Consider the following 15596-nt stretch of genomic DNA (forward strand, 5'->3'; position numbering starts at 1 on the left):
CTCTTCCTACTTTTTGATGTGATTTATTGGTGTGGGAAATCTGCTCTTGAGAATTAAGTGAAGGCAGCAAATTGGCTTTAACTGTACAGGTTAATTTACATAAATGTTTTTATTTTTAGTTGGCACTTTTGCCTGGTTCATTTTTGTTCAGTCTTAAAAAGATTAGAGATTCCTAAGCAAGTGTACCTCATCTCGATTTAGTGCTGAATGTTATCCCGACTATGGGCTAGCCCGGGCTGGAGGCAGGAGGACCAGGTTAAAACTTTGTGCAGCTACAAGACACTGTCTTAAAAACAAACAAATGAAAATAAACAAAAACCAAAAGGTCAAAACTAATCTTTGTGGCTTAACAATAATGCCTTACACAATTCCATTTATTAGCTAACAGGTGCGTCTTGAGCTGGTGTGCTACATCTGTTAGTGACTGAGACTCTTAAGTCCTAGTTGGAGGCTATGTGTGGTGTAGAAGATCCATCTTGTGTGATGGAAGTTGTTTGTTATCAGTGTGTCTGGAGACCTGAATGAGTCAGAGTGCAATGGCCCCACCCACCTAGGACAGTCACTGGAAGGCTTCAGGCTGCTTCAGGCTGTCTGGAGATGCTGCTTGCTCAAAGGCACACTAACCATGCAGTGTAAGCAGGGGCTGTTTTATTTCCTCTTATTCCTGATAACGGATGCCCTTAGCAGGTCTTGCCTGTTTCTTCAGGGAGGAATTAACTTTATCTGAATATTTTTTCTTTAACAAAAAGAATGCTTGCTGAACCTCTTTTCCAACATGATTCAACTTTGCAGATGCTATTACTGATTGATGCTAACCTTACAGTGCTGAGTACAGAGCGAGTCCTGTAATCACACAACATTATTTTGGGCTTGCCATTGTAGTTCATGCTTGAGGGGTACAACTTGTAGATTCTGTAGATGCCAGGGACATGCATAAGAGTTAAAAGCTAGATTCTTTGTGAGACAGTGCTTCTCTATACACCCATGGACATTCTTGTGTTGTCTCACTCCACCCTTTTTAATGGCATTCATTACTAAGAAATGCTCCTTAATTAAAGTTCCTCTTGACACTATTTGAGAAAATGTGCAGGTTCTTTAGAATAAAGTTTGTTATGTTGGATCTATTGTTTACTGCATCAGATTATTGAAGAATTAATTCCCATAAACAGAAACAGAATGCAGCTGTGTGACCAACCCTAAGACACCAGACTCTTAGGTAACCATCATTAGAGCATGCTTACTGCCCTGGGCCAGTGTTGCTGGAAGGAGTCATCTGGCAGTATGAGGGGAGACTGCATTTCTGTGGCATATCTCTTAAGCAGATTCAACTTGAAATAGACATGGCAATTTAGTCCCCCTCCAGAGCTCCTAAGGTTAGAAACCATAGCAATCAAGCTGCTGAGTCCATCCTGGGAGGACCCAGGGTAGACTGCCACTGTCCCACTTCTTTCACAAAGGCTGAAGAGACCGAGTGCTCTGCTTTCTATAAAATGGCTAATATTTTCTCTTTTGGAGTTGGCCTGGCCTAGATAAGGGCATAAACTAGAACACCTCAGGCAAGTATTTCAGAAGCACCCAAGGAGATTAGAAAGGATTTTGATAAAAATGATATTAGCAGTTAGAGAGATGGCTTGCTCATTAGTTAAGAGCCCTCAGAGACCTGTGCTTGGTTCCCAGAACCTATAAAGATAGTCACAACCATCTACCATTTTAGTTCCAGAAAACCCAACACCCTCTTCTGGCCTTTGAGGTCATTGCGTGCACATTGTGCACATATATACATGCAGGCAAGCACTCAGAAATATAAAATTAGAAAAATCATTGAAAATAAAAAATACTAGATCCTTTAGATCTCACATTCATTGCTGAGAATGTCAGCTATGCACTGTGAGCAAGGGCACTTAGGGTGTGGGGTTGGTTCACACCCAAGTCTAAAGCAGCTTGATGTTTTGCTTGATCCACCTGAACACTGGGTGGAGTGGAGTCAGTTTGTTTCCACAGTTTGTTTATTAAAAGCTGGTTTTGCCAGACAGTGGTGGCGCACACCTGTAATCCCAGCATTCAGGAGGCAGGGGCAGGCAGAACTGTCTGAGTTCAAGGCCAGAGCTGTAAGACAAAGAAACCCTGACTCAAAAGCCCAAACCATAAAAATTTAGTGTTGACTGAGTAACTTACAGCAAGTGATATTGTTCAAAGTAATTTATCATTTAAATCTTCGAATTGGAGTGATTGTTCATCTGGTTGTGTACTTTTTTTTTTTTTTTAATAGTCTCATGTACCCCAGGCCGGTCCTCAAATTCATTATATAGCTGAAGGTGATCCTTGTACCTCTACTCAGTGCTCAGATTACAGATGTGTGTCACCACAGATGGCTTTGATTGTATAAATTCCAAAAAGAATGCATTAGTACAACTAAGAACTTGCTCTATATAAAGAAAGCATGATAGATTATAGAGGGCATAAAGTCAGAGGGCAGACAGCATCCTCTACCTCACCATTCATGATTCTCCAGAGGGTAATGCCTTGTGCAGGGAAGAGTTCCTGATAGAAATCCATAATAGCCGAGACTCAATTTATAGGCCAAAAATGTGCAATCTGAAAAGAAAACCATCTAACCAAAACAAGACTTTTATTTGTTCAGCATTAACTCTGTAGCACCAATTCCTCTGCAGGGGCAGCTCACCAGCCTTGACAGGCTCTCCACACACTGGCTTCTAGGGATGTCCTAAGTATGATCTCAGCAACATGAATGTCCATACATACTCAGGGTTCAGGTTTCTGGCTCAGGACTGCTTTGTTCCACAACCTGTACTCCACAGGGGCCTCACAGCCAGCAGATGGCCCTCCCTTTCCCCACCCCAGCAAACCCTGTCACAGCTCCTCCTTGTCAGCCCCCTTCTTCCGGAAGGCAGTCAGGATGTTTAAGCTCTTGTGCAGCTCTTCTTTCTTGCTGTCGCTCATCTTGTTCTCAATCAGCTTGCTGATCCGAGTCATTTCTGAGTCTGGGAAGTCTTCACCTTGGTCCAAGATTTTCCCCATGATCTTCAGGTACTGGCTGGCCCACTTCTTCTCTGTCTCCTTCACACCTGAGAGGCCATCCTGCCCCTTTTTCAAGATGGCCTGGCGGGCCTCTATGCTGGAAGCCTTGATGAACTCACTGGCCAGGGCATCGTAGGCAGGCAGGCAACCAGGCATGCCCAGGTAGACCCCCTGACCCTTTAGCCAGCGCTGGATAGCGCCAACCTTAATTGCCCCACTGTATGGGACAGGGTTCTCAAAGTCCCCATCCCGAAAGAGGTAGAAGACTGGGTATTTCTCTTTGTCCAGCTTGTATTTCTCACTCAGCTCCATGTTCAGCTTATCACCGTAGTCTGTGGATAGAAAGCAAACATGAGGAACTAGCAGAACATTGCCACTGGGCCTGCTGAGCAGACGGAGAAATTAAAAGATTGGCTGTACATAGTCTAATGTGAAGTTTCACCAGAGTCCTGTGTCTAATTTTTTTCCCAACACGCCTTAGCTTTGTAGCTTTACTGTGTCATTCACTGACTCTTATTTTGGGGGGTTTTATTTTTGTTTTTGGGCAAACAGTGATCTGAATATTGTATCCACTATCTGCTAGAACCTGTTATGTGTGTGAGGGCCTAGCCACAGTTCAGATGTCATGCTCTGACGCTGCATTCACAGTATCTTTACAAGTATCTTAATAAAATAACTTGTATCTTAACAAAAATAGGGTGATAGCACAGTTTGGGGGTGAGGAAGCCTATGATCCACACTATGAACACAACTGGGATCAGCTACATGAAGATCTGGGGGTAGAGGACAAAGATCTGGGCAGGGACTGAACCTGGGAGTTCATGAGCTACATACAGCCACCCTGACTGCAGCATTATAGAAAAGGAGAGCATTTAGTGAATGCAGACCCTGCCTCACCAAAACTGGAAGACCAGTGAGGAAAAACGTCATGTGGAGGAATCAAGTGCTCACTATGTGGTAGCTCTGACACTGCCAATGGGCATAGCGGTCTCCAAGGCTAAAAGGTGGTGATGGCTGCCAGGAGCTCCTCCTAGTCTTTAAAAAGACTTATTTTTCCTTTATGTGCATGGGTCTTTTGACTATATATATATATATATATACACACACACACACAGATCTCAGGTGTCAAATCACTTGGAGCTGAATTACAGACAGTTGGGAGCTGCCATGTGGGTGCCTGAAATTGAATCCAGGTACTCTGGATGAGCAGTCAGTACTCTTTAATTGCTGAGCCACCTCTCCAGCCCCCTAGGTCTGGCATTTAACTGCATCATTAAGTCTTGCGCACCAGTCCACTGGTCTGAGACACAGGTGATAGTTACATAGTACTTCTTTCAGAGAGGTATCAGGACAGAACTTGTGGAAAGCAGCAAAGTGGCCTGGCACATAGTAGATACAGGATGAAAGCTGGCTCTGCTGCAGTTATTATTCACCAAGCTCTGAGGGAACTGACTGGAAATTGAGTAAACTCACCACTAATTGCCCTGGAGAAGTGTTCTAGTCAGCTCTACTGCTACCAGACTGCAGGAAATTCCCTAGGGCCTCCCAGGTGGAAGTGCGGGTCTTCCCAACTAAGGTGATGATACCACATTTAAGATAGGGCTGAGATTCAGTGCCTACAGACCTCTGGACTATAACCACTAGATGCTGGTGACCATGGCCTTAGAGACTGCCCATCGATTAGTGCTGGCACTGGCTCATTTCAGGAGGTGTTCAGTTCTTAAGGGAAGTCAGAGAGGTGAAGGTTTGGGAAGAGGGGTTGTTCCTTCAGGCAGCTATAGGATCATCTCTGGTTCCATGGGCAGCACCTGCTCCCTTAAGCTTGCTGCCAGCACTAGGTCCTGACAGACTGCACAACCAATTTCTCCAAGTGAATGGCTCAGGGGCATTACTCCCCCACCCACCAGGGAAATGAGCCCCACCTTCCTTCATCCCAGGCCCCTCCCCAGTCATCCTGGACTTGTCCATACCTGAGATCCCCACCTCTGCCACCAAAAGATCATCGCTGGAGGCCGAATTCTCAGCCAGCCGTTTGAATTCGTCCTGCTTCTCACCGTAGGGGTACTGGGTGTCGAACTTCACCAAGACAAACTTGCTTTTGGGGATGACCTGAGGGCGCATAGAGCTGAGCAAGTCGGGTGTTCAGGGACTTTTAGGGCTAATTCCCCTTCCCAAGGGACCCCTGTTCAAGAAACAGAGTGGAAACGAGCCTACACAGGAGACAAGCTGTGTGAATTCACTGATTCCCCTAAAGATTAGAATATGATCCCTTTGTGGGTATCACACTAGGTGTGCATGTGTTCGCACCCACAAAAGAATAGTGCATAAACAGCTGAGGCCTTCCCTTCCTGTGTTTTTGAACAATGCCAAGGAAACCTTAGCATCCACTGCTGTCCTGACATCTCAGGGGGTCTTTGTCAGTAAACACCAAACACTCAGGATGCTTTGGCCATAGAGGCCAGAGTTTGAACTGAACTGAGCAATTTCAGGTCAGGTAGAAGGTTGATGAAGAGGCCAGACTTGAGTCAATGCCATCTCCTTAGACCAGCATTCCCTTCAGCTACATGTCTTAGACTGTCAAAGCCAGAATTTTAATTGTGGTAAAGTTAATAAAGTGTCTCTCAGTGGGTTTTTTTGTTTGTTTGTTTTTGGTTTGGTTTTGGTTTGGTTCCAAGACCTGGCTGTCTTGGAACTCTGTAAACCAGGCTGGCCTCAAACTCACAAAGATCTGTCTGTCTCTGCCTCCTGAGTGCTGGGAATAAAAGCCTGGCTGCCTACCATGTTTTTAAAACTTGTTCTAGCACATGCCAGTATATCATGCCTTTTATTTTTCCCCTTATTCTGGAGACAGCGTCTATGTAGCCCAGGCTGGCTCACACTGATCCTCCTGTCTTAGCTTCCCAAATGCTGAGGGTACAGGCATACATCACCATATCCTAGCTTAGTACTTTGGACATTTTTCCCTCCAAGTAAACCACACATCAGCTGACAGACAAGTTGTTGCTCACTTTTGGTCACCGTAGACAGTACTGCCCTAAATGTTCACATACATGTTATGTTTGAACACACAAAATTCCATTCCTTTGGTTTACTAGGAATGGAGCTTAGGGAATGATAATGGTCAGTCTACATTTAACTTACTGATGAGCCCAAGACTTCCTTTTGGTGGCTTCTTTCAAGGTATACATTTTCTCTAATTACCTTTGGTCAATAATACTGCCTACCCATCTTCAAATTAAAAAACAACTTGCTTTTATTATTTTTAGTTATGTTTGTGTGGCTATGTGCATCTGAGCACAGGTACCCGAGAAGGCCAGAAAAGGATGACTGACAGCTGCAAGCTCCTGACATGGGTGCGGGAGCAGTATTTGTTCTTAAGCACTAAGCCCCCAACCTCCTCCATCAGCTTTCACGCAGTCCCAACTGTCATGTTTTCATCGCAGGCAATCACTGGTGGTGAAAAGGCCTTATTATTTTTAACATTCACTTTGTTTTACCTATTTAAGAATATTAAAACTGCCTAGGGACATCAAAGACAGAAGCCATCGGGAACAGGTCACTGACACTAAAAAGTCAGAGCTCCAAGGGCCCAGCAGCAGGAAAGACTGAAAATATAAATCGGCTCATATCCCCGTGGCCCAGCTGCCCTTGTTTCTGCTCAACACGAGCCCCACTCTGCTGCCTAGAAGCCTCTTCATCTGGCTCTGTCATTCCAGGTTCAGTTTAAATGTCCCCTTCTAGTGAAGAGGAAGATCCAATCTCCTATTACTTCATTTCCTTAACCCTCTCCCATCGCACTCTGAAACTTTATTATTTGCTCATTTTCTGTCCTTCCCACTTGGATTTCTAAGGATAAGGACCATGTCCCTGTTCTTGTACACTCCTTGAGTCCCAGTGTTTGACTTATGGCAGACACACTGAAAAATGTTCCGAAGAGAGCTCTCACAGGCTTGGGGAGCTGATGCTTCGTGGCTGTGAGTCAAGGTGAGTAGAAGCCGGATCGCAGTGTTTCAAAAGCACAACACAGGCTCCCTACCAGGGACCTCATTTAGAATACTGAATACCAGTAATCATAGGGTGGCTGGACACTGGAGTAAAAAGGAGATTTAGCTTTTAGCATGCAGTAGTGCTGTTATGTGTGTGGGAGTCAGTTCTCTTCTTTCCCAACTCTAGTGGTAAGGCTTGGTGGAAGTGCCTTCGTGCTGAGTCATCTTATGGCCCCTCCACTGGGATTTTTAAAACAAGATCTCATCAAGTTACCTATACTGGCCTTGAACTCATGACCTTTCTGCTTCTGCATCATCAGTTCTCTGTGTTAACACCTTTGCCTGGCTGACTTTATTTATTTGTTCACTATATAAGAAGCTGTTAAAAGCCCATCATGTCCCAGACATCATTCTAAATGACACAGCAATGAACAGCATAGGGGCTCTCATCCTTTTAGTGATGGTCAAAAATAACACTGAAGAAAACCCATTCTAGTTGGAAATCACTGAAAGGCAAAACATGTAACAAGAATCCTGGCAAAAATTTGGAAGCAATAGAGGAGGCATCTGTTCATTGATGTGAACACAACATACCAGATCCACTGTCATATTAGATGCTCAATGAATAATCTGGTGTAGAGAGCCAGAGAAACAGATCAGCTACTTCATATGCTTGTAATATTCTATGGGAGATTTGAAACTGACAAGTTTTAAAAAAATAGTGACAGCAACAGGAATGAATTTAAGCCTGGGGGCCCAAGAAAGCAAGGCAAGGCCCCAAGGGGGTAATATTTAATCTAAGACAGAGTAATGTGAAGTAACATGTTTCAAAGACTGGGCAAGGAGTGTTCCAGTCACAAGGAACAGTGCCGAAGTCCTAACAGCTGAGAGCTGGCTGGAGAGATTGGACAAGGGAGCAAATGGCTAGGAAGTGAGAGGTAAGAAGGGGATCTCAAGGTGTAGTCAGGGGCCATTGGGGTTCCAGTGGTGAGAGCAGGAGGCGGTTGGTAAAGATGGTAAACACTGACGTCCTAAATGCCTTATCCACACTTGGACTGCTGTATCGAGAGTAGATTGCTATATAGGGTTGAATAGGTGATTAATAATATGGCAGACATTTTTTTTTTTAATTCCAAAGGACAACATTGAATGGGCTACATGTGCAGGATCCTTTTCAAACAGCAACCCTGTCCAAAACGGACGTGTCCAAACACTCGAGACAGGCTCATTTAGTTCCCTTTTGATTTTCAGTTCCTCACTATGAAAACAAAATAAGAAAATGACTACTCTCCATACTTAGATTGTCCAGTAGAGGAAGTGAGAACTGCTGGGGGCTGGGACAGATGCGAGAGGAAAAGGTTGGGTCCACACAGTCCACTGCATTCAGCCGCCAACACTGCCACCATCCATTTACCCAGACCTGTATACCACATTTTGGGGAAAACAAACAAACAAACAAAACCCTAGGGCTAGTGGCGCTTCTTCCGTGCTTTGACCTGGTTTTTGTTCATTTCTTTCTCTGCCGGAACATGCTTTCTACAGGTGTCAGAAGTGCACCTTTTTAACCCTTGCACTTTGTAGAGGTCCGCGTTCTATCATATGGTTTGCACATTGTCAAGCAGGCATCCATCCTCAGTCAGAGAAGAGGGGGAGCACACTTGCATGTTAACGTGCTTAATTTTCTTCGCCACCCCCACCCATCAAGGAGCCGAAGAGCGTCGACCTCGCCCCGCCCTTCGATCTTCCACTTGGGACTCGTGGATTGGATCTTTCCGGCATTGTCTTTTCCCTATAAAGGGAAGGAACATTTAGTTCCCTTGACAGCATAGCTCTTTTGTAGAAGGAGGTAGCAAAGCAAAGGCAAGGGTGCCGAGTGATTAGCGTGCGCCCCTATTCTGCCAACATTGGGCCTGTAGGATGATGAGATATCTAGGGATGGTCCCTATAGAGTGCCTGCTTGCCACCCCTCGGGGACCAACGTCCTCATGAGCGCACGCGCTCACGGGAGTCTAGCTGCACCTGCGCACGACTCCCCCAGTCCTCATTACCTTGTAGAAAGTGACTGTGTCCAAGGGAAGGGCGCCCTTCGTGTGCAGGCCGCTGCCGCCATGAGGAGCAGAGAGGAGCAACAGGCCCAGGAGAATAGACAGCAGTGGGGAGAGGGAAACGGCGCCAGGGACCGCGGCAGCCATCACAGCAGATTACGGGAGCCGGAGATGAGAGACGCGGCCGAAGCGCTCCGAGGGGTCTCTCACGTCACTTGGAGGGCGGTCTCAGAGCGCGCAGGCGCACACGTGGCCACTCCAGGCGGCTAGAGCTCCCTTAGGGTGGAAGGGATGGGCCGCTTGAGGGGCGGGGCAACGAGACAGCTGCGCATGCGTGGCCCGCGAAGCGCATGGACGCGGTCACGTGACGGGAGAGAAAATGACGTGAGCCTAGGTAGGCTGGCTCTTCTCAGGTGAGGAGAGGCGCGAAGCGAAGCTTCAACAATTCCCATGCTGCCTTCTGTCGCCTTGGAAGAAGATGAGGCGGCTTTCCACACCTTGCCTGTGCTGGGGCGTCATGCTGTCTGTTGGGACCCGCCGTCTCTCTTGGTTAGTCACCTGTCTGCCTCTGGTAGTTGTCCTCCCCGTGTAGGCCGCAGGCCCCTTAGGCTGCAACCCTGGTCAGGCCCACGGGGTACTTAGGTGCTGTGGCCTTCCCTACCCCGGAAGCTCTGGGAAAGGCCTCTTGGTATCCTGCTTGTGGTCAGGTGTGGGAAGAGCGGGCTTGGATGTATAGTGAGAAAACAAGCAATTGTTTTGAGTGGCTATCTTATGCCCCACCTCCCCAAAGTTCCATCCTCAGCACTCAAGGAAAAAGCCGGATCTGGGCCTGGTGTGTTGGCGCGCATCTTCAATCACACCACTCCTGAGACCAAGGCTGGTGAACCTGAATTCAAGGTCAGCCTGGGCCACGTGCCGAGTTCTAGGCCATCCACAGTAAACCTAGTGAGATCCTGTTTTAAAAAACAAAGCAAAACAAAAAAGCTGTGGCACACTTTGCAGTACTGGGTAGGCAGAGACAGGAAGGTTCCCAAATCAAGCCTAGTTGAATCAGTGAGTTCCAGATTAAGAGAGCTTTTCAAAAAAGATGGTTGTATCATTGAGGAAGACAGAGAGGTTGGCCACTGGCCTCTACATATATACATGGACATTCACACACACACACACACACACACACACACACCCCATATATTCCTGGGAATTCAGCTCAGCAAGTGCTTAAGTATGAGGAATGAACCATATTACCAGCTGTACCCCCATTTTTGAGGCAAGGTCTCTGTGTAGCCTGTGCTGAATACCAGTTGAGAATCCTCCTACCGTGGCCTCCCACATACTGTGTGCATCACCACACCTAGCTAATGTAATAAGTCTTTACAATTGTATGTTGCTTGGCATCTGTGTTGACCATAAATTGAACTTTCTCATGCTTGAAATAGGGTTCAGTAGTCACTACTAAAAAGTTTTGTTTATTTTATGCACATGAATGTTCTATTTGACTGTATGTATATGTACTGTGTATGTGTCTGGTGCCAGAGAAGGCCAAAAGGGTGTGTTGGTTGTGAAACCACAGTTAGGTATGGTTTTAAGCCTCCATGTGGATGCTGGGAATTAAGCCCTGGTCTTCTAGGAGTTCCCACAATTGTTAAGTCCCAAAGAAATCACACAGAGGTCTACATTAGTTATAAACTGATTGACCCATTAGCTCAGGCTTCTTATTAACTCTTATAACTTATATAGCCCATTATTAGCCCATTATTCTTATCTTTGTTAGCCATGTGGCTCAGTATCTTATTCAGTGAGGAAGTCACATCTTGCTTCTTCTGTGGTCAGGTCAGGACTGCGGAGGAATAGGCTTCCTTCTTTCCAGCATTCTGTTCTCCTTGACCTGCCTCTACTTCCTGTCTGGTTGTCCCGCCTATAATTCCTGCCTGGCTACTGGCCAATCAGCATTTATTTACAATCTAATTGACAGAATATAGACCATGGACCCACACCAGCCAAGTGCTCTTCACCGCTGAGCCAGCGCTGCAGCCCTCTTTCAGTAGTCCGTCTTCCTCTCCCACTCTTGATCTCCAGTTACTTATTTTTATGTGTATGGATTTTTGTTTGTGTATTTGTCAATGTACTATGTGAGTACCATGTATATACCGAGGACGCCAGAAAAGGCCATCATATCCCCTGGGACTGGAGTTACAGACACTTGTGAGCTGCTATGTGGGTGCTGGTAATCGAACCCAGGTCCTCTGGAAGAGCAGCTAATGCTCTTACCCCCCCTGAACCATCTTTCCAGCCACTCAGTAGTCTATTATAGTTCTGGTTTTCAGTATGGTGTTGTACACTTGCTGCCCAATGCCCACCCCTGCAAAAGACAGCTAGCTGCCCTCCATTTGACTGGCCATCCACAGGCAGTGCAGGTATTACATACTGAAGGCCCAGTCACAGTGTGACTTGCTGGGATTCATGCCTACTTACTCTAAGCCTACCAATGAAAACTCTCCCCAGGAAACATATTTGGACGTTGCTGTGTCCTAAGAAAGACCTATGTCTTCCTCGCTTACACATCTTGAATTCTGTGTGAGGTTTCCAGGGCTGCCATCTCCCCAGTCCATATTAAAATCTTTAATCCTATTTCATCTCTTTCCTAATCACTGCAAAGGTATTTGTACACCTTAAAATATCCTGTATTAAAAGTCAATCCTGCTTAGAAGTGTCAGAATCGTATCCCGGAGATGATTTAGAGCATGACCTTGAAAAGGAGGAAGCATTGGTTAAGCAGTGACCAGTCAGTGGCCAGGAATCTGTGAAATGGCAAACTAGGAAGCAAAATAAAGACTCACTAATTAATCTAAAGGGTTTAGAGCCACCAGAGATTTTAACTGGAATGTTGTCAGATTTGTGTGTGAAAATATCACCCAAGCATGGAGGGAAAACTGGGCATGGAGGACACACCTTTAACCCTAATCTTCTGGCTTAATCATCCTGGGAAGGAGAGCAATGGAGACTGGAGAAAATCTCAGGAAGAGTTTGGACTAAGCAGTGTCTTAGTCATGGATTAAGTTGTGTGCCTCATGTGCAGTCTGATTGCATTTGGAGAGGTAGTTATTATAATAATTACAGAAATAATTAAAGCTAAATGAAATTATACAGGTGGGCCCCAACCCATGGGGCCTGATGTTCCTTTAAGAAAAAGAGATTACAAACCGGGCAGTGGAGGCGCACACCTTTAATCCCAGCACTTGGGAGGCAGAGGCAGGCCTGGTCTACAAGAGCTAGTTCCAGGACAGGCTTAATAGCTACAGCGCTCTGGCTGGGACAGGTGGATCTCTTTGAATGGGAAACCAGCCTGGTCTACTTAGTTTTACAAAGTTGGGTAGGAAAGAAATGGGGTATGAATCTAGAAAGAGTTGGACAAGGAGGGTAAATATCATCAAAACATGTTATGTGAAATTCTCAAACAACTAAAAACTACTTTTTTAGAAAAACAGAATAAGTTAGTTGGGTCTGGATGGTAGCTGAGTAGTAGGGCATGTGCACACTTTAATGTTCCACTCCCCCCCCCCCAAGTGTGTTCTTGAAGAAAAGTGAAATCAAGAAGCTTTTGCAGAAAGCTTGGGCATGGTGGCACACCCCTTTAATCTCCTAGTACTCAGAAGGCAGAAGCAGAAAGATCTCTGTGAGTTCAAGATCAACCTGGTCTCTAAAGCAAGTTTTAGGCCAGCCAGGGCCACACTGTGAAATCCTGTTCCGAACAAAAAGATTTTTTCGCAGGATCGAATTCTGGGTTGTGGCTGCTGTGATGGCACGCACCTTTAATCCCAGCACTCAGGAGGCAGAGGCAGGCAGATCTCTGTGAGTTCAAGGCCAGCCTGGTCTACAGAGTGAATTCCAGGACAGCTAGGACTACACAGAGAAACCCTGTTTCAGGGGGGAAAAGGAATTTGTAAGACTTTGATTAAACCAATAGATTTAAGTATAAATAAGAGCCATCTGAGCCTGCCCTGGCTTACTCTGTTGTGTACAGTTGCTGATCTCAGGCTGTGCAACACATAGACCATATTTTGAAGCTAAGTGCCAAGGAAAAATGACTCTATGTTGTGTTCACACAAGTCAATACTGTTGTCTGTCAGGGCACCAGCTTCTACCAACTGACAAATTATTTGATTTGTGTGAATAAACAGCACTGCCTGTGACTATATCAAATCAAAGCCGAGACTCTATGTATGAACTCTACATATGTTGCACCAGATACACCCTTACAGGGAACTGTATAGAGTTCCTCCATTTGACCCAGCACTTGTCGTGAGCCTCATGTAAGACACTGGCTAAAGTGAAAGCCTCCAGCTTCTTCATCTTATGATGCTCTCTCCACTTCAGCATTTGAAATGGCCAGACACCTGGGCCTGTGTTGACAACCCTGAACCTGTGCCTAGTATGACTCTTTTTATGGCCCCTGCAGGATTTGAATTAAGATTGTACCAGTTCGACTTCAGGACAGCCTCTCAGAACTCTGCAACATGTTACTCTCTTATGGCCATTCTGTAATCTGTGTAAACATATGACAGGGTAATGTATGAGCTAAGAGTTAATGGCAGTAACTAATTCTGGAATAAAAGGACCTATGACTGCTAGGATCCACACACTTGAATTCAGGATTACTTGGTAAGTTGCAGCAAATCTAACAAATAACTTTGTGAATGGATTGTTAGTCAATAAATTCTGATGTGAAAAGACACAGATATGTTTCTTTCTGGCATAATAAGCTCGTGATAGTGAAAAAAAGACATATACCTACCATTAAGAGACTTTGGAGCCAGGTGTTGGTGGCTCACACCATTAAATCCCAGTACTCAGGAGGCAAAGGCAGGTGGATCTCTGCGAGTTCAAGATCAGCCTGGTCTACAGAGCCAGGACAGGCTCTAAAGCTACACACAGAGACCCTGTCTCAAAAAACAAAACAAAAAAACAACAACAAAAAAGAATTTAGCACTACAATTATTGTATATATCTAATAAATGTATGTCATAAGATAGCAGGATCTAATGTTTGGTAAATTGGAGAAAAAGAACTCAATGTGTATATTATATAGGGTTATCTTCCACGCCTAACTGCCACCATCTTCAGATCAGATGTGCCCATTTCCAAAAGATCATCACAGCTAAGCTTGTTGACTGTTAACATTCCCTCCTAGGAGGGATGAGAGGGCTAAAGAACCCTCATCTGAGAATCCAGCCACTCCTCCCAACTGACTATATGCAATTCTGCCCTAACTGTGCATGATTTAGGGAGGAGGTAGAGTATTCAGGCTCTGAAGGACTAGGAAGGAAGCACTATCCATGCAGCTGTGGGCTATTTTTCATCCATGCTGGGTACAGACCTCCCAGTGTGGCTATTTTAGGGTCACCAAGGCTCCTGCTTTTAACCCTTCATTCATGCTTTGTAAGTAACCCTAATAAACTCCTTAGTTAGCCAGGGTAGACTTTGATGGAATCAAACTTTGTCATTTGGACCTTATGAGGAAGGGGTAAGACATTGTTTAAGACTTCCCCCAACCCTAGGATGAGAATTCTGTAGGGAGGAAGGGAAGGAGGGAGAGAGAAGTGGATCTCCGTAAGTTCAACGCCACGGCTCTGTAAGTCAGCTACAGCTACACAGAGAAACCCCATCTCTTTGAGGAAGAAAGAAAAAAAAAATTGAAGACTCTTTATAAAACATTTACCTTTTTTCTGTTTTCTTTTTTGGGGCGGGGGAGGGGTTCGAGATAGAGTTTCTCCATGTAACAGTCTTGGCTGTCCTGGAACTCTGTACACCAAGCTGAGCTCAAATTCAGAGATCTGATATGGGATTTCCTTCTGTATGCTATGAATAAGTTTTATTACAAAATGTCACCCACCATCTCAGGCATGGATCCACATAAGACCTCAAAGAAGCTTAAGAAAAAAAAAGAGGACTTCTAGACCAACAACAACAACAAAAAAAAACGAGAGCTAAGTGTGGCTTCTTGGTAGCAGCATCTTCTTGGGTGGGCTCTATTTGCTAGAAGCAAGCAGAGGTACAATCCCTTTAAGAAAAGGCTTCCTGATTCAGCATTAGCACCAAAACTTGTGTGGCTTCTTTAAGAGCGGGGTTCCTGGCTCATGCTGACAGCATGAACTCTGGCTCTTTCAGGAGGTCCTGCATTTAAGTGGGGTTGTAAGGAGCCTGCTACTAGTTGCTTAATGGCAATATAGACCTGCTGTGTCCCTAGAGCTGGTGTGGTGAGCATAGCCCAGAGGAGGCGAACATGCCTCTGCCATGTTGGACAGGGCAGAGGCAACAGGCAGAGGCATGGAGTTGGTCCTAGTCATGCCCACTTAACATTTAGAAAAAAAAAAGGTGCTCTTGGTCAGAAAATGATTAGACACTCAATAAAGACAGATTCAGACAAAAATAAACCTCTGAATGGGTCATAGTGTGTTTAAAAAATGTACATGGGCTTGGGAGAGAGAAGAAAAAGAATATAGACAGTTATAAAAAGAAACAGTTTTTA

At 45.2% G+C, this 15596-nt stretch overlaps 2 protein-coding genes across 7 annotated transcripts in view; one reads left to right on the forward strand and one right to left on the reverse strand.

Annotated features, from left to right (window-relative positions):
- Positions 1-2612: 2612 nt before the first annotated feature.
- On the reverse strand, positions 2613-9334 carry Erp29 (endoplasmic reticulum protein 29). The gene is made up of 3 exons (XM_038344824.1): positions 9074-9334; positions 5010-5148; positions 2613-3371 (listed from the first exon to the last, which is right to left on the reverse strand). The coding sequence occupies exons 1-3, from the start codon at positions 9215-9217 to the stop codon at positions 2872-2874; spliced, it is 783 nt and encodes a 260-aa protein (XP_038200752.1). The 5' UTR covers positions 9218-9334; the 3' UTR covers positions 2613-2871.
- Positions 9335-9395: 61 nt separating this feature from the next.
- Positions 9396-15596, forward strand: part of Tmem116 (transmembrane protein 116) — a 60652-nt gene continuing 54451 nt past the window's right edge. For 3 of the 6 annotated variants that reach the window (XM_038346337.1, XM_038346336.1, XM_038346338.1), the window contains exon 1: positions 9435-9619. In XM_038346337.1, the coding sequence (XP_038202265.1) occupies positions 9521-9619 (99 nt within the window). In that variant the 5' untranslated portion in view covers positions 9435-9520. Of the gene's footprint in view, positions 9620-15596 lie in introns of all 6 variants that reach the window. The other 3 variants (XM_038346342.1, XM_038346345.1, XM_038346343.1) reach the window with 2 other exon arrangements.

Source organism: Arvicola amphibius, chromosome 10 (genome assembly GCF_903992535.2).
Source record: "Arvicola amphibius chromosome 10, mArvAmp1.2, whole genome shotgun sequence".
In the NCBI taxonomy this organism is placed as follows: domain Eukaryota; kingdom Metazoa; phylum Chordata; class Mammalia; order Rodentia; family Cricetidae; genus Arvicola; species Arvicola amphibius.

What these genes read in the sequence shown, in the direction of transcription:
- Erp29 (XM_038344824.1), bottom strand. Translation starts at nt 9,217, where the DNA reads ATGGCTGCCGCGGTCCCTGGCGCCGTTTCCCTCTCCCCACTGCTGTCT. An exon ending in ACACAGTCACTTTCTACAAG is followed by an intron (nt 5,149 to 9,073) that starts GTAATGAGGACT and finishes ATGCGCCCTCAG; the next exon opens with GTCATCCCCAAAAGCAAGTT. An exon ending in GGCAGAGGTGGGGATCTCAG is followed by an intron (nt 3,372 to 5,009) that starts GTATGGACAAGT and finishes TTCTATCCACAG; the next exon opens with ACTACGGTGATAAGCTGAAC.